General features: G+C 54.2%; 1 protein-coding gene across 2 annotated transcripts in view; it reads left to right on the top strand.

Moving 5' to 3' along the window:
- Positions 1–17,897, top strand: part of SYNPO (synaptopodin) — a 52,895-nt gene that overhangs the window by 16,186 nt on the left and 18,812 nt on the right. Inside the window, exon 2 of one of the 2 annotated variants that reach the window (XM_068536217.1) lies at positions 590–1,243. In XM_068536217.1, coding sequence (XP_068392318.1) covers positions 847–1,243 — 397 coding nt within the window. In that variant the 5' untranslated portion in view covers positions 590–846. Of the gene's footprint in view, positions 1–589; positions 1,244–6,893; positions 6,949–17,897 lie in introns of those variants that run through there. The other variant, XM_068536221.1, reaches the window with a different exon arrangement.

Consider the following 17,897-nt stretch of genomic DNA (forward strand, 5'->3'; position numbering starts at 1 on the left):
GACTTGTTGCCCACCACACGGGGGGCAGAGGTGGGATTCTAGCTCAAAGCCTGGGCATGTAAGCACATCACTGCACCACATCCCTTGGTGCACAGCCTCCTCAGGGGGTCCTGGCCCCGGTCTTGCACCCTCTGCACCACCATTGCTGTGATTCCTTGTGGCATATGTACCTTTGGTGACACATGAGAGAATTTTTTCTAGAAGGTGCCCAGATAAATATTTTTAAATAACTAGGGATTTATTGAATGTGTGTTAAGGGGGAAAATGACTTAGCACAACATATTTGTGGTTTCTCTGCAATTATTGCTTAAGATAAGTCTAAAGTAATAGAAGTAAGTTATTTAAGGTTGATTTACGGAAAGATATTAAGCAAATAAAGTGTAAGTGGCATAAGGAGATGGCAAAAATTGGGGCAAAAATTTGGGATGTCAAATGACTGAAGCTTGGGACTTTCCTATGGACACGTGAGACCCGTACCCCAAACCCCAGTCAGTTCAGTTCTCAGGGTTCCCCTAAAGTGGTCTCAGAGACCCAGCCTGGAACACGCAGCGAACCGTCTTCATGCACTGTTTCTTTTCTCCCTCTGCAGACAGATCATCTTGAAGGGGAGGCCTCACAGACGAGAGACGGGTTAAGGAGGAGGGCTTGGGGGACCGCCACCCACCCCGTCCAGGAAGTCTAGCAGTTGGACCCCATTCCAGCTCTGTGAGTCGGCTGAGGAAGGCAGGGCTGCAGAGAGCCAGAGAAGGCCCCGAGAAGAGCAGACACCAGGGCTTACTCGGAGCCTCCAGTCCGGGCCTCAGCCCAGGCGCCAGCTTCTCTGTGCTCCTGAGGAGAGGCAGCACCATGCTGGGCCCTCACCTCCCACCCCCGCCCCTGGGGCCCAGCGAAGGCAAGTCCTCCCCCTGCACATTTGGGCTTCCTGACGGGAGCTACAGGTGTCTGGCCTTGGAAGCCGAGGAGAGCGGCGGCGAGGAGGGCCTACAGGGAGAGGCGGGGCTCACGGACTTGGGGGAAAACGAAGTGGCCAGAAGGAGTGAGGACAACGCCTGCAGAGCCACCCAAGGGGCACCACAGCTTCCCAGAGCCTGGGGCATCCAGTCACCCAGGTGCTCCAGGGAGGTACGAGGGGGTTCCCAGCATGACAACAGAGCCAGCCAGGACTGGGACACGGTGAAGGCCCAGCAGGTGATGACAGCCAGCCTCAGCCCCAGCCCTGGGCCCAGGGTTGCCCAGAAACCAGGTAAGCTCATGGCCCTTTCCCCCCGGACTGCCAGAGTCATGGGGGACCCCACAGGTCCTTAACACAGGCACTCCTGACCATATTTTCCCGTGGTACACAAGAGACCATCAGAGTCCCACGGGCCTGCCCAGATTAACAGCTGTGGAGAGACAGGGGAGGCTGTTCCATACGTGTCATTCCAGCTGTGCCACATCCAAGTCCACTCTTTTCTCTGCCGAAGAGGGCACGTGAGAAGGCAGCAAGAGAAAGCCACGTCATCATGCTTGGTTAAAACAAAGCCCATCGCTCACTCTTGTCTGCCCTTTGATCATTCGTGGTAACAAATGACCTTAGAGTCTGAGCAACTGATGGGGCAGGACCACCTTGCTGAACATACTAAGTGCCAACTACTTGCGGGTGCCGGGGATGCAGCACGGGGTGAAACAGATGTGGTCCCTGCCCTCATGGTGCTTGTGAGGTAGAGACTGAGCCTTTGATCTAAACCGACCTCCTAATTTTACAGGTGGGAAAACTGAGGCCCAGAGTGAGGAAGAGACTGTTCCAGGTCACTCGGCCTGTCGGTGGCTGAGCCGAGCCCACATTCCTCATCCAGGCCTTGGTTTCCCATCTGTTAGAGGCGACCGGGGCACATCACCTGGGCTGCACTGATGACTCAATGACATTGTGTAGGGGAGAGCTCGGTGTGCATGGCACAGAAGGAAGGAAGGAAGGAAGATCAATTTCCCACAGGCGGCAAGAGTCGGCAGAGCAGGGCGGGACAGGGGAACCCACACTGAATCACCTCCACCGCTGGGTCCATGGCAACGCTGAAGTGGGTCCAGATGGGGAGGACATGATCCGGGCCATGCTTGCTCAGGCGGGAGCCGCTGCCAGCAGATCCCGGGGGCGCAGGGCGTGCGGGGGACACAGGCCTGGGAGGGCTTGTGCGTCAGGAAACTGAAGGAGCACTTCATCTCTGTGCAGGCGTCGCTGACACCCAGCCTGGCATCTCACCAGCCTCCCACCCACTCTCTTTTCCGAAATAATTCTCTCCAGGCTCTGACCACCCCCCACGGGCACCATTCCCCATCCCCCTGGCCCCCAGGCTTGGGTCACACAGGGAACCAGGCAGGAACAAGGAGGGGCCTTCAATGCATTTGGGGTAGGAAGGAGGAGGATCCCAGGAGGATCCAGCAGCCTTGAACTTGGAGACAGGCCTCCACACCAGAGTCGACCCAAATCCAGGTCCCCTAGCGCCGGAAGCCTCAGGACCTGCTCCCTTCCCTCTCACAGACCATGGCTGGGGGTCAGGAGACATGGGTGCTGGTTCTGGACCTGATGCAACTAGCCAAGCCCGCAAAAATCCCTTCCCAGTTTCTTCATCTGTGAAAATAAAATAAAAATATGAGCCCTATCTACCTCATAGAGCTATCGGGAGGTTGCAGGGTAATCCAGATAAGCATGTAAGGGATGTTGATAACAACTAAAATGATCATCGTCAGCGCAACAATACAAGAGCTATTCTTTGTTGAGCCCTCATGTGCCAAGTCCACTGTGCTAAGAGCTCTACACATATCACTTCATTTAATCACATAACAATCCCCATAAGGGACATACTGTTACTATCTCCATTATACAGAAGAGAAGACTGAGGCTCAGAGAATATAAGTGACTTGTCCAAGACTCATGGCCAGCAAGCTGCAAAGCCATGATTCAATCACAGTGTTTTGAATGTGAGGCTTTGCTCTTGGCTACCACTGTGCTCTGGATCTACACGGGCAAGTGCTGACTGCTGACACCCTTGAGGGGAAGAGACCATATATGGAGACACTACCAGTACTGACTCCTGTTGGCTTCTCACACAGAGCTGGCCCATTTCATGGTATCTCATTCTTGTTGATCTTATTCTAGCCTTTCAAGGCAGCTATTATTCTCCCCATTGTACAGGTGAGGCAACTGAGGCTCAGAGACTTACGTCCCTTGCCCAAGGTCACAGTCAGCGCTGGAGCTGAGACTATGGTCTTGTTCTTCTTGCTCACAGTCTGGTTCATTCCTCTCTTTAACACCTAGCCAGATGGTTATCTAGTTCTGTCCTGAACATTTCTAGGGACAGAAGAGGTAGGAGTAACCTCAGGAGGATGGAGTGGGCAGGGGAGACTTCTCAGAAGTGGAGGCAGAAAGGAAGCTGGGTCTTGCGAGAGAGTAGAAACCTGGGTGGTCTTGGGTCAGAGCCTACACTGGCCTTTCTGCTCCCTTGAGAAAGGGAGTGGCCAGAGTCCCTTCTCTCTACGAAGAGATCTGGAGGGAAGAGGCCTGTGGAGCTGCCAGGTTATTAGCAGATTAAGGCATCCTTTTAAAACTTCCTCCCATTACTGCCAAAGGATTATAAGCATCTTCAGACAGTTACACCCATCCTTCCGCAATTATACCTGCCTCTCTTGAGTGCTCCCTGACAGTTTTAACTATGGGTCATGGCATCTTCTGCCTTGGGTATTCACCACTTGGGGGGGGGGGGCGGTGGGTTCCAGTGACATTTTGCTAAGGCCTGAGTACCAGCTGAGCAGGGCAGAATGGGGTCCTTGGCAGCTGAACGGTCAGGGGATGCAAAGAGATGAGGTGGGCAGCAGCCTGCAGCTCAAGTTTCCTGCTATCAGCTGCTGCCAACTTGAGAGAAGATACGTGGGAAGGAAAGTGTCCCATAGGGCTCCTCATCAGCGCTGGTTAGTCCATAGCTCACCAAGAGAGACCCACGCTGTACTTCCCACAAAGTCTCAGGTGGTCATAACTGGCAGGGCTTATTGAGGTTATTCTATAGATAATCTTGTGGAGATTCCTAAGTCCAGAGATGGCAAGTGAATTGTCCAAGGTCACACAGTAAGCTGGTGGCAAAGCTATAGCTGGAACCCAGGGTTTCTGCCCCTCAATTCAGCTGCCAGGCCCTGTGTTAAATGCTTTGCATGGGTTATGTCTTTTCATCCTCTAAACAACCCTCTGAAGTTCATAATTTTCTTATCTGTTTGACAGATGAGGAAACTAAGGCATAACAAGTTTAGGTGACTTGTCAAAGTATCAGGCCAGAGGGTGGAGGAGCTGAGATTTGAACCCTGGGAGGTCTGGCCCATGCTTTCAACCACCCTCTGTGCTGCCTTGTCTCCATGGAGACAAGGCAGCAGGCTGTGTTCTTCTACCCACCTGGGGCTGGGGAAAGGTTGTTCAGACTCTGAGGGATGGTGGACAAGCCATACCCCCTCCTCCTTGGAGACACGCAGGGAGACATGGGATCCACTGCCAATCCAGCCCCTCCTCTGCCCGTGGCTTCGGAATTCCCACCTTCCCTCCTCTCCAGGCCATTGTTCTGGGGGTCCAGGTTATCTGGAGAATTTGGAGACCTTTCCAACTCTAGTGGACACTGCTCCAAGCCTTTGGGGTGGAGATGGGGGTGTGGATCTGGGTTGTCAGAGGAGCCCTGCCCCTGGCCATGTCTATCTTGTTGAGGCAGAGGAGTCAGCGCCCATGACGAGAGCTGATCCCTGGGCCAAGGACAAGGCCCCTGCTCCTCAGGCCCGTGGAAAAGAGGGCAGACAGAGCGGCAAGGTGCTGCCCACTCTCCCTCCCCTCCCCGACCACGGTGACTCTAATAAGGGTGATGGTGTAGGAGCAGGGCTCACAGGTTCTCATAGGCCTCACACGTGTACCCACACATACTCGCTCACACTCCCTACAAACACATGTGTATGTACAATGATGTCTACACACCATGTTCTTATGCAAACGCTCACGTGTATATATTCACAACTGCACACATATGCATGCTCTCAGACACCAACACACCCGTGCATGGGGTAGACATTGGCACACACCCTCCCACAGACACCCCCCTCACCCATGCATGCTTAACTTTCACATGTGGACACATGTGTCAGATTTGCATACATAGCAGTCCCACCTGAAAACATACAAGCACACATATTCCCTCCCTTAGATACAGGTTAAAGCATGTTCCTTTCTCCATTTTCTTTTGCTCACACACCTACACTGTGCAATCTCTCTTGCATGCACACACTCTCTCCTACAGGCATATCCACTCTGCACACCCACTGCCACATACCCACATACAGACCGAACCACTTTCTGTCCTTCCTTTCTCCCATCTCTTTCACTTTCATACCCACCCACACAGTAATCCTAGCCTCCCTCCCTCTCTCTCTCTCTTTCTCTCTCCCACACAGTTTGTTTCCTGGTTTCTCACAGGCTGGGCTACAGCACGTGCACTCACAGAGCAGGCAATACCCTGCCTGATGCGAATCCCCAGGACCCCTTCAGTGCCCACCTCCACCCCACCCCCCACTGTCACCTGGGACAGCCCCAGCACAAGAGCAGCCACCGGGTCAGAGGGATTCTCTGAAGCCATGAAGCCAAGCAGAGGGTCAGCAGCCAGGGAAGGGGTTTGTCCCTTCTGTCACCTGACCCCATGCACTCTAAGCCCACCCGCTGGGGACAGGCGACGTCTCAAAACCAGGCCACTTGCACCTCGGCATTTCACAGAACCTTGGGTGAGTGGGCTTATATCAGCACATTTCCAACTTCCTCTGGCAGAAATCTAAACACAGAACCTTGACATAAAGGACACAGAAGTGGAACCACCCTGGTTAAAGGGGTGGGGTACTTGGAACCCAGGGAAACTTCGGTGAAAACCCAGGACAGCGTTTTTCCAAGTGCTTTGTTTCAGAATTGTTGGGGGCGTGAAGGGTGCTTCTTATCAGCCCAGTTTCCAAGCCCATTGCTAGCCCCTCCACCACTGGGAGGGGGCACCTGATTGTGGAAATCTTGACTTTTCACAGCATCCCCACTAGATTCTGATGCACAATGACCCTTGCCATGGGGCTCTGAACGTCACTGCCCTTGTTGTTGCTGGCCCACTAGTTAAGACAGTGGATGGCCCCAGACTGCCTGGGAGGTGACAACCTTCCTCAACCTCCATTTGCCAAGGCCTACTTAGGCAGTCCTACCTGCCTAAGTCCTAGACAGTTATTCTAGTTACTGGGGCTGAGGAGGGAGAGGATGGGCCTAAGAGGGTACTGCATCTGGGTCTGAAAGGAAACGGGCTGGGGAGATGGGAGGTGGTGTCAGTTATGGGGACTCACAAAGACAGACTTAAAATGGGGTTAGTGGGAAGGATAGAGGAAAGAGGCGGGGATGAAATAGATGGAGAGACATGAAGAAACTGAGTGAAAGAGAAAGCAGAAGGATTCAGGGACCCATCGAGAGACACAAAAATTGAGGAGGAAACAGAGAGACAGACAATCAGGCAGCAGAGAGTGAGGCCAGGGAGAGGAAAGAGGGAGAGAGACGGGACCCGAGGGGAGACGGGAGGCCTAGCCCGTGGCGGAGGGAGTCGCACCTCCGAGGGCTGGGCTGGGCTGGGCTGGGCTGGGCTGGGCTGGGCTGGGCTGGGCGGGGCGGGCGGGAAGGGCGGCGCTAGGGCCCCGGGGAGCGGGCGGCAGGAGCGTGGCTCGCCAGCCCGCCCAGCCCTCCCGGCTCCCGGTCCCGGAGCAGCCTGCTAGGCGGTGGAGTGGGCTGTGGCGGAGGTTCGGAGGGGGCGCCCGGCGCAGGGGGGGGGGGGCGGCGGGGGTCTCGATCGGGGCGGGGCGCGCTGACGGACGTGGCCAGGTGCGCGGAGGGTGGCGGCGCCGGTGAGCTCGGGGACCGGCGCGCGGAGGCTGGAGGTGAGTGAGGGGCGCCGGCCGGGCAGGGGTGACGGTGCCGAGCGAGCCTCGCCCCTTCCCACCTGTGCCGGTCTAGGTGCCGCCCGTGGAGATGGCACGTCTGGGCTCCAGTCCCCACACGCAGGGTGACCTTGGCCGAGTCGCTGCTACACTCTGGGCCTCAGTTTCCCCACCTGTACGGTGGGGTGGAGGCGGGGACCTGGGGAAATCTCGAAGCTCCGCGGCAGCTCAGCGGCGGGAGGACGCCCCGAAGCCGGGCTGCGTGGGAGCTCCAGCCCTCGAGCCCCAGCCCGCAAGCAGATCGCGGCCGCGGCAGCCGCGGGCCCGCGGGTCTGCGCCCCCCGGCCCGCTCTGGGGAAGGGGGGAACGGCTTGACTCCGGGAAGTGGCAGGTTGGGCTCTCCCGGGGGGTTGACCAACATGGGCGCCTGTGGGGCAGCGGGAACGGCGTGTGCTGGGCCCGCGCCCTCACCCCTTCCCGCGGGCGGGGCGCCGGGTCCGGCTGTGAGGGAGAGGCACGCAGGACGCGGAACCCGCAGACGCGGGGAACACCGGCGCGAGCCCCACCTGGGGAAATCGAGGCCTTTCCTGCGTGCCTGTGGGGGAGAGGGGGAACTGTCCTAAGGGCTCTTCACCGCATTCTCACAGTTTGCCCCAAGGTGAGCGCGGAGGCCCTAGAGGTGAAGGGCGGGGCTCCTATCTAACCACTACACCGTGGAATCAGGGGGCTCCATCCAGAGCCCGGACAGGACCTTTCTGAGAACTCGGGAGAAAAGGTCTCCCTCCTCCCCACCTCCACCCCAAGTTATAGGCTAACTCTGGATGGGGACAGGACCTCCCATGTTCCATGTCTGGGTTGTTCACAGGGACAAGAGCCAGTGGGGAAGCGGCATGCGCCCCAGTCCCGTCCTACCCTGAGTGGCAGGTGGCACTGGAGTAAACCACCTTGCTCTGTGATCTTGGGGCAAGCCTCCTGCCCTCCCTGGCTCCCAGTGAGAGGGTGGGTGGGTGGCCCCTGAGGGGCTAACTGCGTTGGAGACAGCAGCACTGGTAGTGGCTGTAGGGGCAGTCGGAGGTTGCCCCACCCCTGTCATGTTGCACGATTAGGATGAGGCAGGATGCTGATTAGAGGGACTAGGGTACGCTGGGGTAGGGCACCGGAAGCCTTGCTGGTGCCAGCCTGACTGTCACCAAGGCCAGGCCGGGCCCCCACCCTGTGTTGGGGGACAGCACCACAAGCAAACTGATGGCCTCTTGCTCCTCCAGTGCTTGCTGTATTATCTCAGGCAGTGGAATGGACCTCAAGGGAGGCGAAAATGCTTCGTTTGCTTGGGAGGTGGGGGAACACCTGCCTCTTGTCTCCCTGTGGGATCTTGGGTTGGTTCCTCTTCCTCTCTTTCCTTATCTGTACACGAGGGGAATGGACTAGGATAATTCTAGTTTGATATTCAGAGAACTTCCCCAAAGCAAATTGTTTGCTGCTATGCCACCTTGGCTCCCCATCGCCACTTTGCAGGCCTTGGAACAGCTCCCCCCACCCCCCACCCCTGTTCCCCGCCCCCAGACTAGTACCTAAATTAAACTGTGGTTGGAATCAGCATTTACATTATCAAAATAAGGCCTGTGAACTCCTTCCCTCCCTTGTTGTCTGCTGCCTTTCCCCTAAGGTAAAAAGTAAAATAAGATAAAGAAAAAAGAAAAAAATCCTGTGGCATTTGGTGCCTGGTTCCCAACTGATCCCTAGCCTCTTCAGTCAGCATTTTATCTAATCTCCCCATTTTAGAGTTGGGGAGACTGAGGCCGGGGAGGGGAAGAGATTTGCTCAGGGTGGTTCTGTGAGGAGAAGGCAGCAGAGCCCCCTTTCTTTGGGACAGAGCAGCTCCTTGACAAGCAGGAGGGGCCAGTGTGGCAGAGGAGCACCTGGAGAGATGGGAGAAGCACAGGAGGAGCCTTTTCTCCATCTCCTCTCTACCCCTAGTCATGCTCTATCTCCCTGGATGACACGTGTCTCCCTGAGCCCACTGCACAGCCCTGGGCGCTGGGCTGGGCAGGGGTCATCACACTTTCTCCACCGGCCAGGGCTGCCATCCCACAAGGCTGAACACACCTCCAGGCCTAGGGGCCCGGCCTGGGAGGCACCTTTTCCTTCAGGGCAGCTCCCAGGCTTCCAGACATGAGCTCATCGGAGATGCTGATGCCAGGAAGGGAGGGACAGAGGGGGAAGCAGGCTGGGCTGCCCAGATTGGGGCACCGAAGGCCCTGGGGCAGTGGAGGGACACTGTTGTCAAGGACTGGCAGGCCCTGGCCCCACTGTAGTGTGAAGGCAGGGACAAGATAGGCCAACAGAGGGTCAACTGGGGTGGGGATGGGGACAGGCCAAGTGCCCTGGGCCATAGTGCAGAGTTGCAGGTGCTAGGCCAACCTCTGCCACTTGCTTGCTGTATGACCTTGGGTGAATCCCTTGCCCTCTATGGACCTCAGTGTCCCTGTCTAGCAATGGGGTACGTGGATCCTTAGGCACTGGGGTTACAATAGTGAACAAGATAGACCGGTCCCTGCCCTCAAGATTGCTTTTTAATTGGGGAAATAGGCAAGAAAAAGGGAAGCAAGAATTCAGCAAGATAGTTTCAGATAGATAAAAGTAGCATGAAAAACAAACAAAAAGCCATTGCTAAGATGAAGAGCACTTAGAGGGGGTCTTTGTCTTGGTGGTTAGGGAAGGCCTCTCTCTGGAGGTGACACTGGATCAGCACCCTGAATGTTATTTGAAGGTGTGGTCATGGCTGCCTTTTGTGGAGTTGGCATGTCCAGAACTTGGGTCTAGAAGAATGGGAGGGATTTGGTTGGGAGGAAGGGTGTTTCAGAGGCTGGTGAAGAGTCTAAACTAAGAGCCGGGGGCAGGAAGTGGGGTGGGCATTGGCTGTAGGTTATGAAAATGCCTTCATCCCTCAGGGCTTCAGGCTGTCCACCCAAAGGAACCCAGGCCTGTGATCTGGTCACAGGGGCAGCTGGGCTCTACCAGGCCTGTGTGTGTGTGTGAGCTCAGAGTCCTTTGTGAACTGTCCCTGGACACTGTGGCTCAATCGCTACCCAGTGTGGCCAGAGAAGTCAATGTGGGGACAGCCTCCGGGCCCTGTAATTCCAGAGGCTCACAAAAGCCCTCTCTCTCCGAAATGAAATCTTTACCAACTGGCCACTGCCTGAAATTCCACCGTCCTAGCTTCATCTTTTCCACTCAGTGAGGCAGTATAGTATGGTGCTGTGTTGACCCTACCCTACCCTACCCTACCCTACCCTACCCTACCCTGTCCAGCCTCCCAGGGCCTCTTCAAGTGAAGCAAAATTCGGTCTACTCCTGTACTAGCTGTTTCCTGTGTGCCTAATACACAGATCCTGTGGTTGGACCCCTGGATTCTCTCCCCAGCTTGCTGGGAGATCTTGAGCGTGTTATATAACCTTTCTAGGCTTTTGTTTCCTCATCTATAAAATAGAAACAATAACAGACCCTACCTTGTACTGTTGTTCTGAAAATTAAATGAGATGATAAAAATAACTATTACCTATTAAATAGTATTATAATGTTTTGATCTCTGTTAAAATAGCAAGCCCTGGAGAAGAGGGACACTCGCTGAAGACTCATATCTCAGTATATGTTACTTTTTGACGTTTAGCCAGGAACAGGTTTGATAGTGGGAGGATGGGCACAGTATGGTGGAAAAGGGCCTGGATCGAGCTTCAGGAATGGATACTTGAACCTCCAGCCTTAGCCAACGAGCTGGTGGTCTTGGACAAATCATTTGCTTCCTCTGGGGCTCAGGCTTTGGTTCTGAGCTACTATGAAATGGACTAAGAAGGATATAAGGGGATCGTGAGTGTGAAAGAGCTCGACAGACACGAAAGCCACTGGGCTGGCAGGAAGGGTGGTCACCAGGGTGGGTCAGGAAGGGGCAGGCTGGATGAGCCTCAGAGACAGGAGAGTGGGCTGACGTGAGACTCTTGCACGTAATCCTCTGGAATAAAATCTCTTGGAGACGAAGAGTGTTCGATAGGTAAAAGCCAAAGTTCTTGAAAAATAGTTAACATTTATGGTAACTTACTATGTGCCAGGGTGTTTTAAGTTCTTTACATGTCACCAACCCAACTCTATGAAGTAGGTCCTGTTATTATCAACATTTTACAGATGGGAAACTGAGGCACAGAGAGGTTAAGTGAGCTTCCCAAGGTCACACAGCTGGTAACTGGCCAGGTTCAAACCTAGGCAGTCTGGCCTCAAAGCCCGCGTGCTTAACTCCTGCACGACATGCTTTCTCCTGCCTTAGGTGGAGTGCCAGAGGCTCAGAGGGGCCAAGCCACGTGCTTAATAACACACCTCTTTCCCCTTTGGTCCTCATCATCTCTGCCCCTCAGGTGCTGGAAGGGGGAGCCTCACTGGGTCTGGGGTCTGGGGCTCTGAGGTTGACCCTTGAGCCAGCTCAGCCTCTTATCTTCTCCCCTCATCCCCTGGGAGTAGGTCAGGGAGGATCATGTGTGCCCCGGGAATGCTGTGGGCAAAGGAGGCTCTGCCAGGGCCTGACAAGTGAGCGTCATTAGCGTAGTGAAGCTTGAGTGGATCCCAAGAGCCTGAGCTGTAATAAACTGCCATGGCGTCTGGCATGACTCTCATCACTGTACAGACAGGGTAAACTGAGGTCAGAGAGTCCAGGGACAGGCCCAAGCCCACACAGCCTCCCTGAGTCTCCTGTACTGCCTTCTGGGCTGCTTAGGACTTGTGGGCTTCGTGAAGATATGGGACTTGGGGACCCTCCCACCAATCTCCAAGGTGGCCCCTGGTCTCAGCCAGGACATGATTCCTACTATGTACCCTTTAGGAGGGCACATGAAGTTGGGGGATGGGGAGGGTGCTGATTAAAAAAATAGACTGTCACGCGCATGTGGAACAGGCCTGTCACCACCCAGCTTGAGCCAGTTGGCTCCCCTATGCCCAGCTGCCAGGCCCCACTCAGGTCTCCTGCTGGGGCGCCCCGCCCACACCCAACCCTGGCTCTGGGCCTGAGGCTGGATGCTCCCAGCCACCTCCTCTCCTCTCCTCCTCCACCCCTGCCCCGCCTCCAGCCAGATGGTGCCCTCACTGAGCCAGGGTGGGCCTGTTGGCTTTAAGCTGTGCCACGGGGGGTCTGGCCGTCACCACACACTGGCTGTGTGGCCTTAAATGAGGCCCTTTCCCTCTCTGGGCCTCAAACACGGATGAGTAGAGCTACCAGTTAAAGCTCTTTCTAGCTTTCAGAGCCTTTCCAGATTCTACCTCTCATTTAGACCCGACAAGAGCGCTCCCCATTCAGAGAGGTGATATGACCTGTGAAGGCCACTCAGCTGGAGCATAGCAGAGCAGAGGGTTAGACCCACATAATCTTGCAAGTCGCTGGTCCTTTACAACTTCTCCAGGGTGAGCGAGGTCACTGGGAACCATGGAGGTAGATGTCAGCACTGTTTTTATTCATTTATTCCCTCATTCAGTCAGGAAATGTTTTTTGAGCCGAGCTATGGCCTAGGCCACGGGGGCAGGAACATAGCAGAGAAATGATAGCCAAGGTCCCTGCCCTGCGGGGCCTCCTTACCATGGGGCAGGGCAGACTGACACTAAAACAAATAACGATGGAATTACAAATCTCATGAGAGTTTGGGGGAGAGGTAGAGGGTGCTGTGGCAGAGGAATGTGACCTCCCAGGGCAGGCGTACCCTCCCTGAGACCTGTAAACATACCTGAAGGATGAGAAGTATGGCCAGAAAGGGACAACTGAGGGGTATGGGAGGAAAGGGTTCTAGGCAAAAGCAGCAGCCAGTGCAAAGGCCCTGAGGTGCGAAGTGCTTAGTTCCCGTCTGAGCGCTCGAAGGAAGGCCAGCGTGGCTGGCGTGTAGGGAGGGCAAACACCATGAGGGGAGCTGCAGCATGGCATGGAGGGGCACTGGGGCTAGTCATGCAGGGCCTGGAGCCTGCAAAGGGGTTTGAGGCCAAGCCTAGGAAAAAGGAGCTGTTCCTAGTGCTGGTCTTAGAGGCTGATCTTGCCTCCTTTCTTTTCTGCTTTCCTTCCGATGCCCATCCTGTTAGTGCAGTGGGCCACCCCCCCCCCCCCCCCCCCCCCCCCGCCCACCACCGGCCCCGCGCACTCCCCCAGCCACTTCTCAGTATGACTGAATGCACAGTGCTCAGACCTCACCTTCCTCTGCCTGGATCTTGTTTGCATTTTAATAGCCCCCTGTTTCACCCTGCCTTCCAGGAGGGTGCCAGTCCCTCAGGCCTCAGATGCAAGCTGATGAGGGCATGATCTTGAGCAGGAGGCTGCAGTCGCTTCAGCTGAGTGCCTCTGTTCAGGTGGATTCTTACTTCCTTTTACGCCTTGTGGGAGCCTGTGGACCCCAGGAGGTTCAGCTTTCGGCTGAATGAAGGCCTGCCCCCGGACCGACTCCTGCTGCCTGAACTGCCGCCTGTCCCCTGTCCCACTCCAGACACCTCCATTCAACCCCAAAGCCCCTCTAGGACCAAGCCCAAGAGGATTCAGGAGGCCTGTGTTCGAAGCCCAGCTCTGCTGTATGCTTTTGGGCACATCCCTTTTCCTTTCCGGGCCTCGGTTTCTCCATTGATTTTATAGGGAAATGCTCTAGCTTTTCTGTACTCATTGTATGGCAATCATGTATGCAATATCAGCATCACCCAGAAGCTTCTTAGAAATGCAGACTCTGAGGCCGCACCCCAGACCTCCTGAATCAGAATCTGCAATCTTAACAACAGCCCTGAGTAATTACTATGTACATTAAAGTACGAGAAGCACTAAGTCAGTCATTTTTAAAGTTAAAAAAATTTTTTTAAATTAAAAGCTGTAGAATCTTCTTCTCTCTCCAAAGTCTTACAGATGAAAAACACATTAAGAGGGGAACCACCCACTCTGTTCATCACATGAGTGGGGGTGGGGATCGTGGGGTATGGGCTAGGGGCATGGGCTTTATTGGGATGGGCATCAGAAGGAGGAGGAAAAGAAACAGTCCCAGTGGGCGAGGGTGGGTGGTGCCCCGTCTCCTCAGGCCTCTCCTGACCAGGTGCCCCCAGGAGCCCTTTCAGCTCAGACCTCCAGGGTCCTCAGTTTGATGGGTTTGGAAAGCTGGGCTTGAAGAAAGGGCGCTTGATGGTCCACAGTCTAGCGATGCCTTTTCCTGCTTGTCCCCATCTTGGTGTCCTCCTCTGTTCCCTGAGAAATCCCTGAAAGGGTAGCCGGTGCTATTCTTAGCATGACAGGATGGCGAGCAGAGAATGTGCTAGTGCATTATTTATGCCTCTGAGTCAACAGGATTGCACTCAGGTCTCCCAGAACACGGCCCTCCCCAGCGGCCTTCATCAGTGCCTTCCCAGGACCCGTGACCCATTCCCTCTGGCCCTGAGCATCTCTGCTCTGTGCATCCAGCCCCCACGCTGGGAAATGGGTCATGAAAGACAATGATGAGCTGGGATCAGGAAGAAGTTCGAGATGATATCTCATTTCTCACCCATTCGGGTGCATATTAATCAAGCATACGACACGTGGTAGGTGTGGGCTCCCTGATGACCACTGTGTGGGTTCCTGCCTTCCAGGAGCTCACACTTTAGCCTGCAAGTTAGTGGCGCTCCAGCATCGCAGGCCAGATGCTGGGTACTTCGCACAAAAGACCTTAGCCTCACAATCACCCTGAAGGATAGGAATTAGGAGACACCTTCGCAGAGGAGGAAACTGAGGCTTAGCATATACAAGGTAGTGATCTGCTCAGGTGGGATCTGGACTCAGGTTGGCTGGAACAGAAAGACCATTCCAGATCAAATGGTAGCATGGAGCATTAGGGCTTTGGGAACCCCCTGCCCTACCCAGTGAGAAGGGCGTTTCAGCTGGAAGGAAATTAACTGGCTGAGGTTGTCCCATTGTCAGTGAACCCCAAGTGACTGGAGAAGTCAGTGCACCCGGAGTGGAAGGACTGTGTTTGCTGTGTACACAAATATGCCCGCTGTGGGCTGGGAGGCAAAACGTTACGGGATGAGGTGACAAGGCCCCGAGGTGGCACATCTCACGAAGCTGAGCCGAGGACTCTGGCTGGGAGCCAAAGACCTGTGTTCTGTGAGATCCTGGCCAGGCCCCTTGACCTTTCTCTGCCTCAGTTTTCTAGTCTTTAAAATCGCATCATCAATCCCTGCTCTACTTCTTTCTCTGATGGATGTGAAGCTGCTAGGAAAACTATAGAAGTGTGTGCACGCTCAAGGATGGTGTATGATTACTACATATAGTTACTTATGTAAATATATTTTCTCAAACTTAGTTTTTGTCTGACGTGGGTCTATTTGCCAGACTATGTTCCAAGCATTTCCCCTATATGTTCATTTACTTATAAACACATTTATAGAATCATGAGCTCTAAAGCCCACTGGGTCCCCAACCTAGCTGTGCTTCAGAACCCCTCAGGGAGACTGTTAATGTGCATATCCTGTGGTCCTGGGTCTGGGGCGGAGCCCAGGAATCGGCATGTTGGACACACTCCCTGAGAAATTCTGCAGCACCCACAGGTTTCCGATCTGGGCCAGAGAGGGGGACAGGACTTGCCTGAGGCCTCGCAATGTGTTGGAGACCAGGTTGTGACTAAAACCCAGGCCTGAAGCTCCCAGTCTGGCCTTTTCCTTCTACTCATCAGCTGCCCCCTGAGCGAGCAGCCTAAAGGCATGAAGCCAGTGATGCGGATGACTGTGATGAGCGATGATGCCAGTAGCGGCTGATCCTGTTGACAGTGCTGTGCTAGGCGTTTTACATGGCTTTTCTATTTAACTGCAGTAGGGGTAGAAATAGGGGACATTCTCCACAGCAACATGATCCCTTGGGGACATTTGAGCATCAGGTGGCAGATTTTAATGTAGCCCTGGAAATGGGAAACCATGACTGAGGTGCCAGAGATATGGAGAAGTGAATTTTGAAACCACGCCATCAGGGCACTTGCCCTCCAGGCAAGGGTGGTCTGGTAACTCAGAGACAAGGCAGGCTGGCAGGAGGGAGACACATATGTCCGCCCATAAGGTGTGTACCTGCTCGCACGTGCACTCTGTGCCAGTCTGCCACCTGAGTACCTGTGTGTCTCCACATGCATACGCAACGGGTGCTCTGTGCGCACACACTGGTGTGTAGGGTTCTGCCCCCTCTGTGGGTGCACACTCGCAAACAGCACCTTTGTGTGTGGGTGTGTGTGCAGAGGAAGGTATACTATTGCTGGCTAGGCTCTCACCAGCATTAGGGAGCTGTCCAGAATGGTGTGTGTTACAGGGTGTGTGTGTGCGTGTACGCACAAGCACAAATGGTTGCCATGCAGGGGGGTCCCTGAGACCCTGCAGGCCACTAGAGAACCTGGTTTCCTTACTCATGTCCCACCTCCACATTACGTGCACCATCCTCAACCTGCCAGGTGCGAGCCTGCCTAGGGACCTTAGCACTAGCTGTTCCCTCTGCCTGGTCTTTCTTCCCCTAGAAATGCACAAGCCTCACTCCCTCGAGCCTTCTTCACTTCTTCACTCAGAGAGTGATTTCTCAGTGATGCCCTCCTTTGATTACCTTATTCACCTTTGCACACCACTCCCCACCGCTGTGCAGTCTGTATATCTCCCACCCACGGCTTTATTTTCTCTCTATAGGATTTACCATCTGACTTAATTGTAAGTCAGATGGTAAATTCTATAGAATTTATTATAGAAGTAATAGAATACGATTATAGACTATATAATTATAATAAGATTATAGAAATAAGTCTTATTTATTTATTTGGCTCTCCGTGCTAGAATGCAAGCAGGGCTTTATCTGTTTCTCTTCATGGCTATGAACAGTGCCTGGCCCTTAGTTGGTGTGCAATAAATATCAGTTGAATGAATGAGTTCATACACCACCTATACTTGTTTTCTTTAAATTGTCTAACTTTTTGTTGCTGAAATATCCACTTTTTACCTCTCCCTAAGCAGTAATATACCTTTGATGGATTTATTATCCTCCTTTTCTAATACACACGTGAAATTTACATAACTAGTAAGATGTTATTAAGTATCAGGGTACCACTTAAATCCTTTTGCTCCCACTAGAGGTGTGGGGATACCACACTCTAGGAATCACTGGTCCAGGCCAATCCCTTCTCTGAAACACACGGACAAACTGAAACCCAAAGAGGGTCAGGAACTAGTCCAGCATCTCACCCATATTGTGACAGAGCAGACTGGAACCAAATTTCCTGACCTCCAGCCTGCTTTCCTTTTGCAGTTTGAGGGACAAGGGGAGGGTGAGGCTGGATGGTTCAGCCTCTCCTCTGGCTGGAGACTCCTCCAGCTGGAGGGGAGCCACACATGCCTGGTAACCGGCGAATGGCATGAGGGGATGGCAGGATCGGTAGCCTCCTGCCCACTCAGGACCACAGAGCCCTCCTGGCTGCAGGTCTACGTACTGAGTGGTGGGAGCCTCGGCCATACTGTCCCTCCCAGGAGTCTTGGGTCTGGGGCCATCCAAGGGGGCCTGGGCACTCACATCCAGTAAGAGGCAGACCTGGGATTCAAACCTGGTTATCTCCTGCTACAGCACAGTTAGCTAGAGGTTGACACTGGGGTTCCCTTGTTGAGAGGATGTGGGCTGTGCCTGACTGTGAGCAGAAGAGGGAGACCAGCCCCAGAGAGGGCTGGAGAAGGGAGGGAGACAGACAGCGCCCTAGCCTGGTACAGTTATACAAAGGTAGGTTTGTGCAAAAGGCTGAAGTTAAATCCCCCTCAGGTATGCACAACGTTTTATGCTATAGAAATAATTTGTGCATCTCATTTGCTCAGCAGTGACTCTGCAAAGCAGCTATAATCATCCTTGGTTTACTGATGAGGAAGTTGAGACTCAGAGGTGAGGTGACTTACTAAAGGTAGCCCTCACA

Source organism: Eschrichtius robustus, chromosome 2, assembly GCF_028021215.1.
Source record: "Eschrichtius robustus isolate mEscRob2 chromosome 2, mEscRob2.pri, whole genome shotgun sequence".
Classification (NCBI taxonomy): Eukaryota; Metazoa; Chordata; class Mammalia; order Artiodactyla; family Eschrichtiidae; genus Eschrichtius; species Eschrichtius robustus.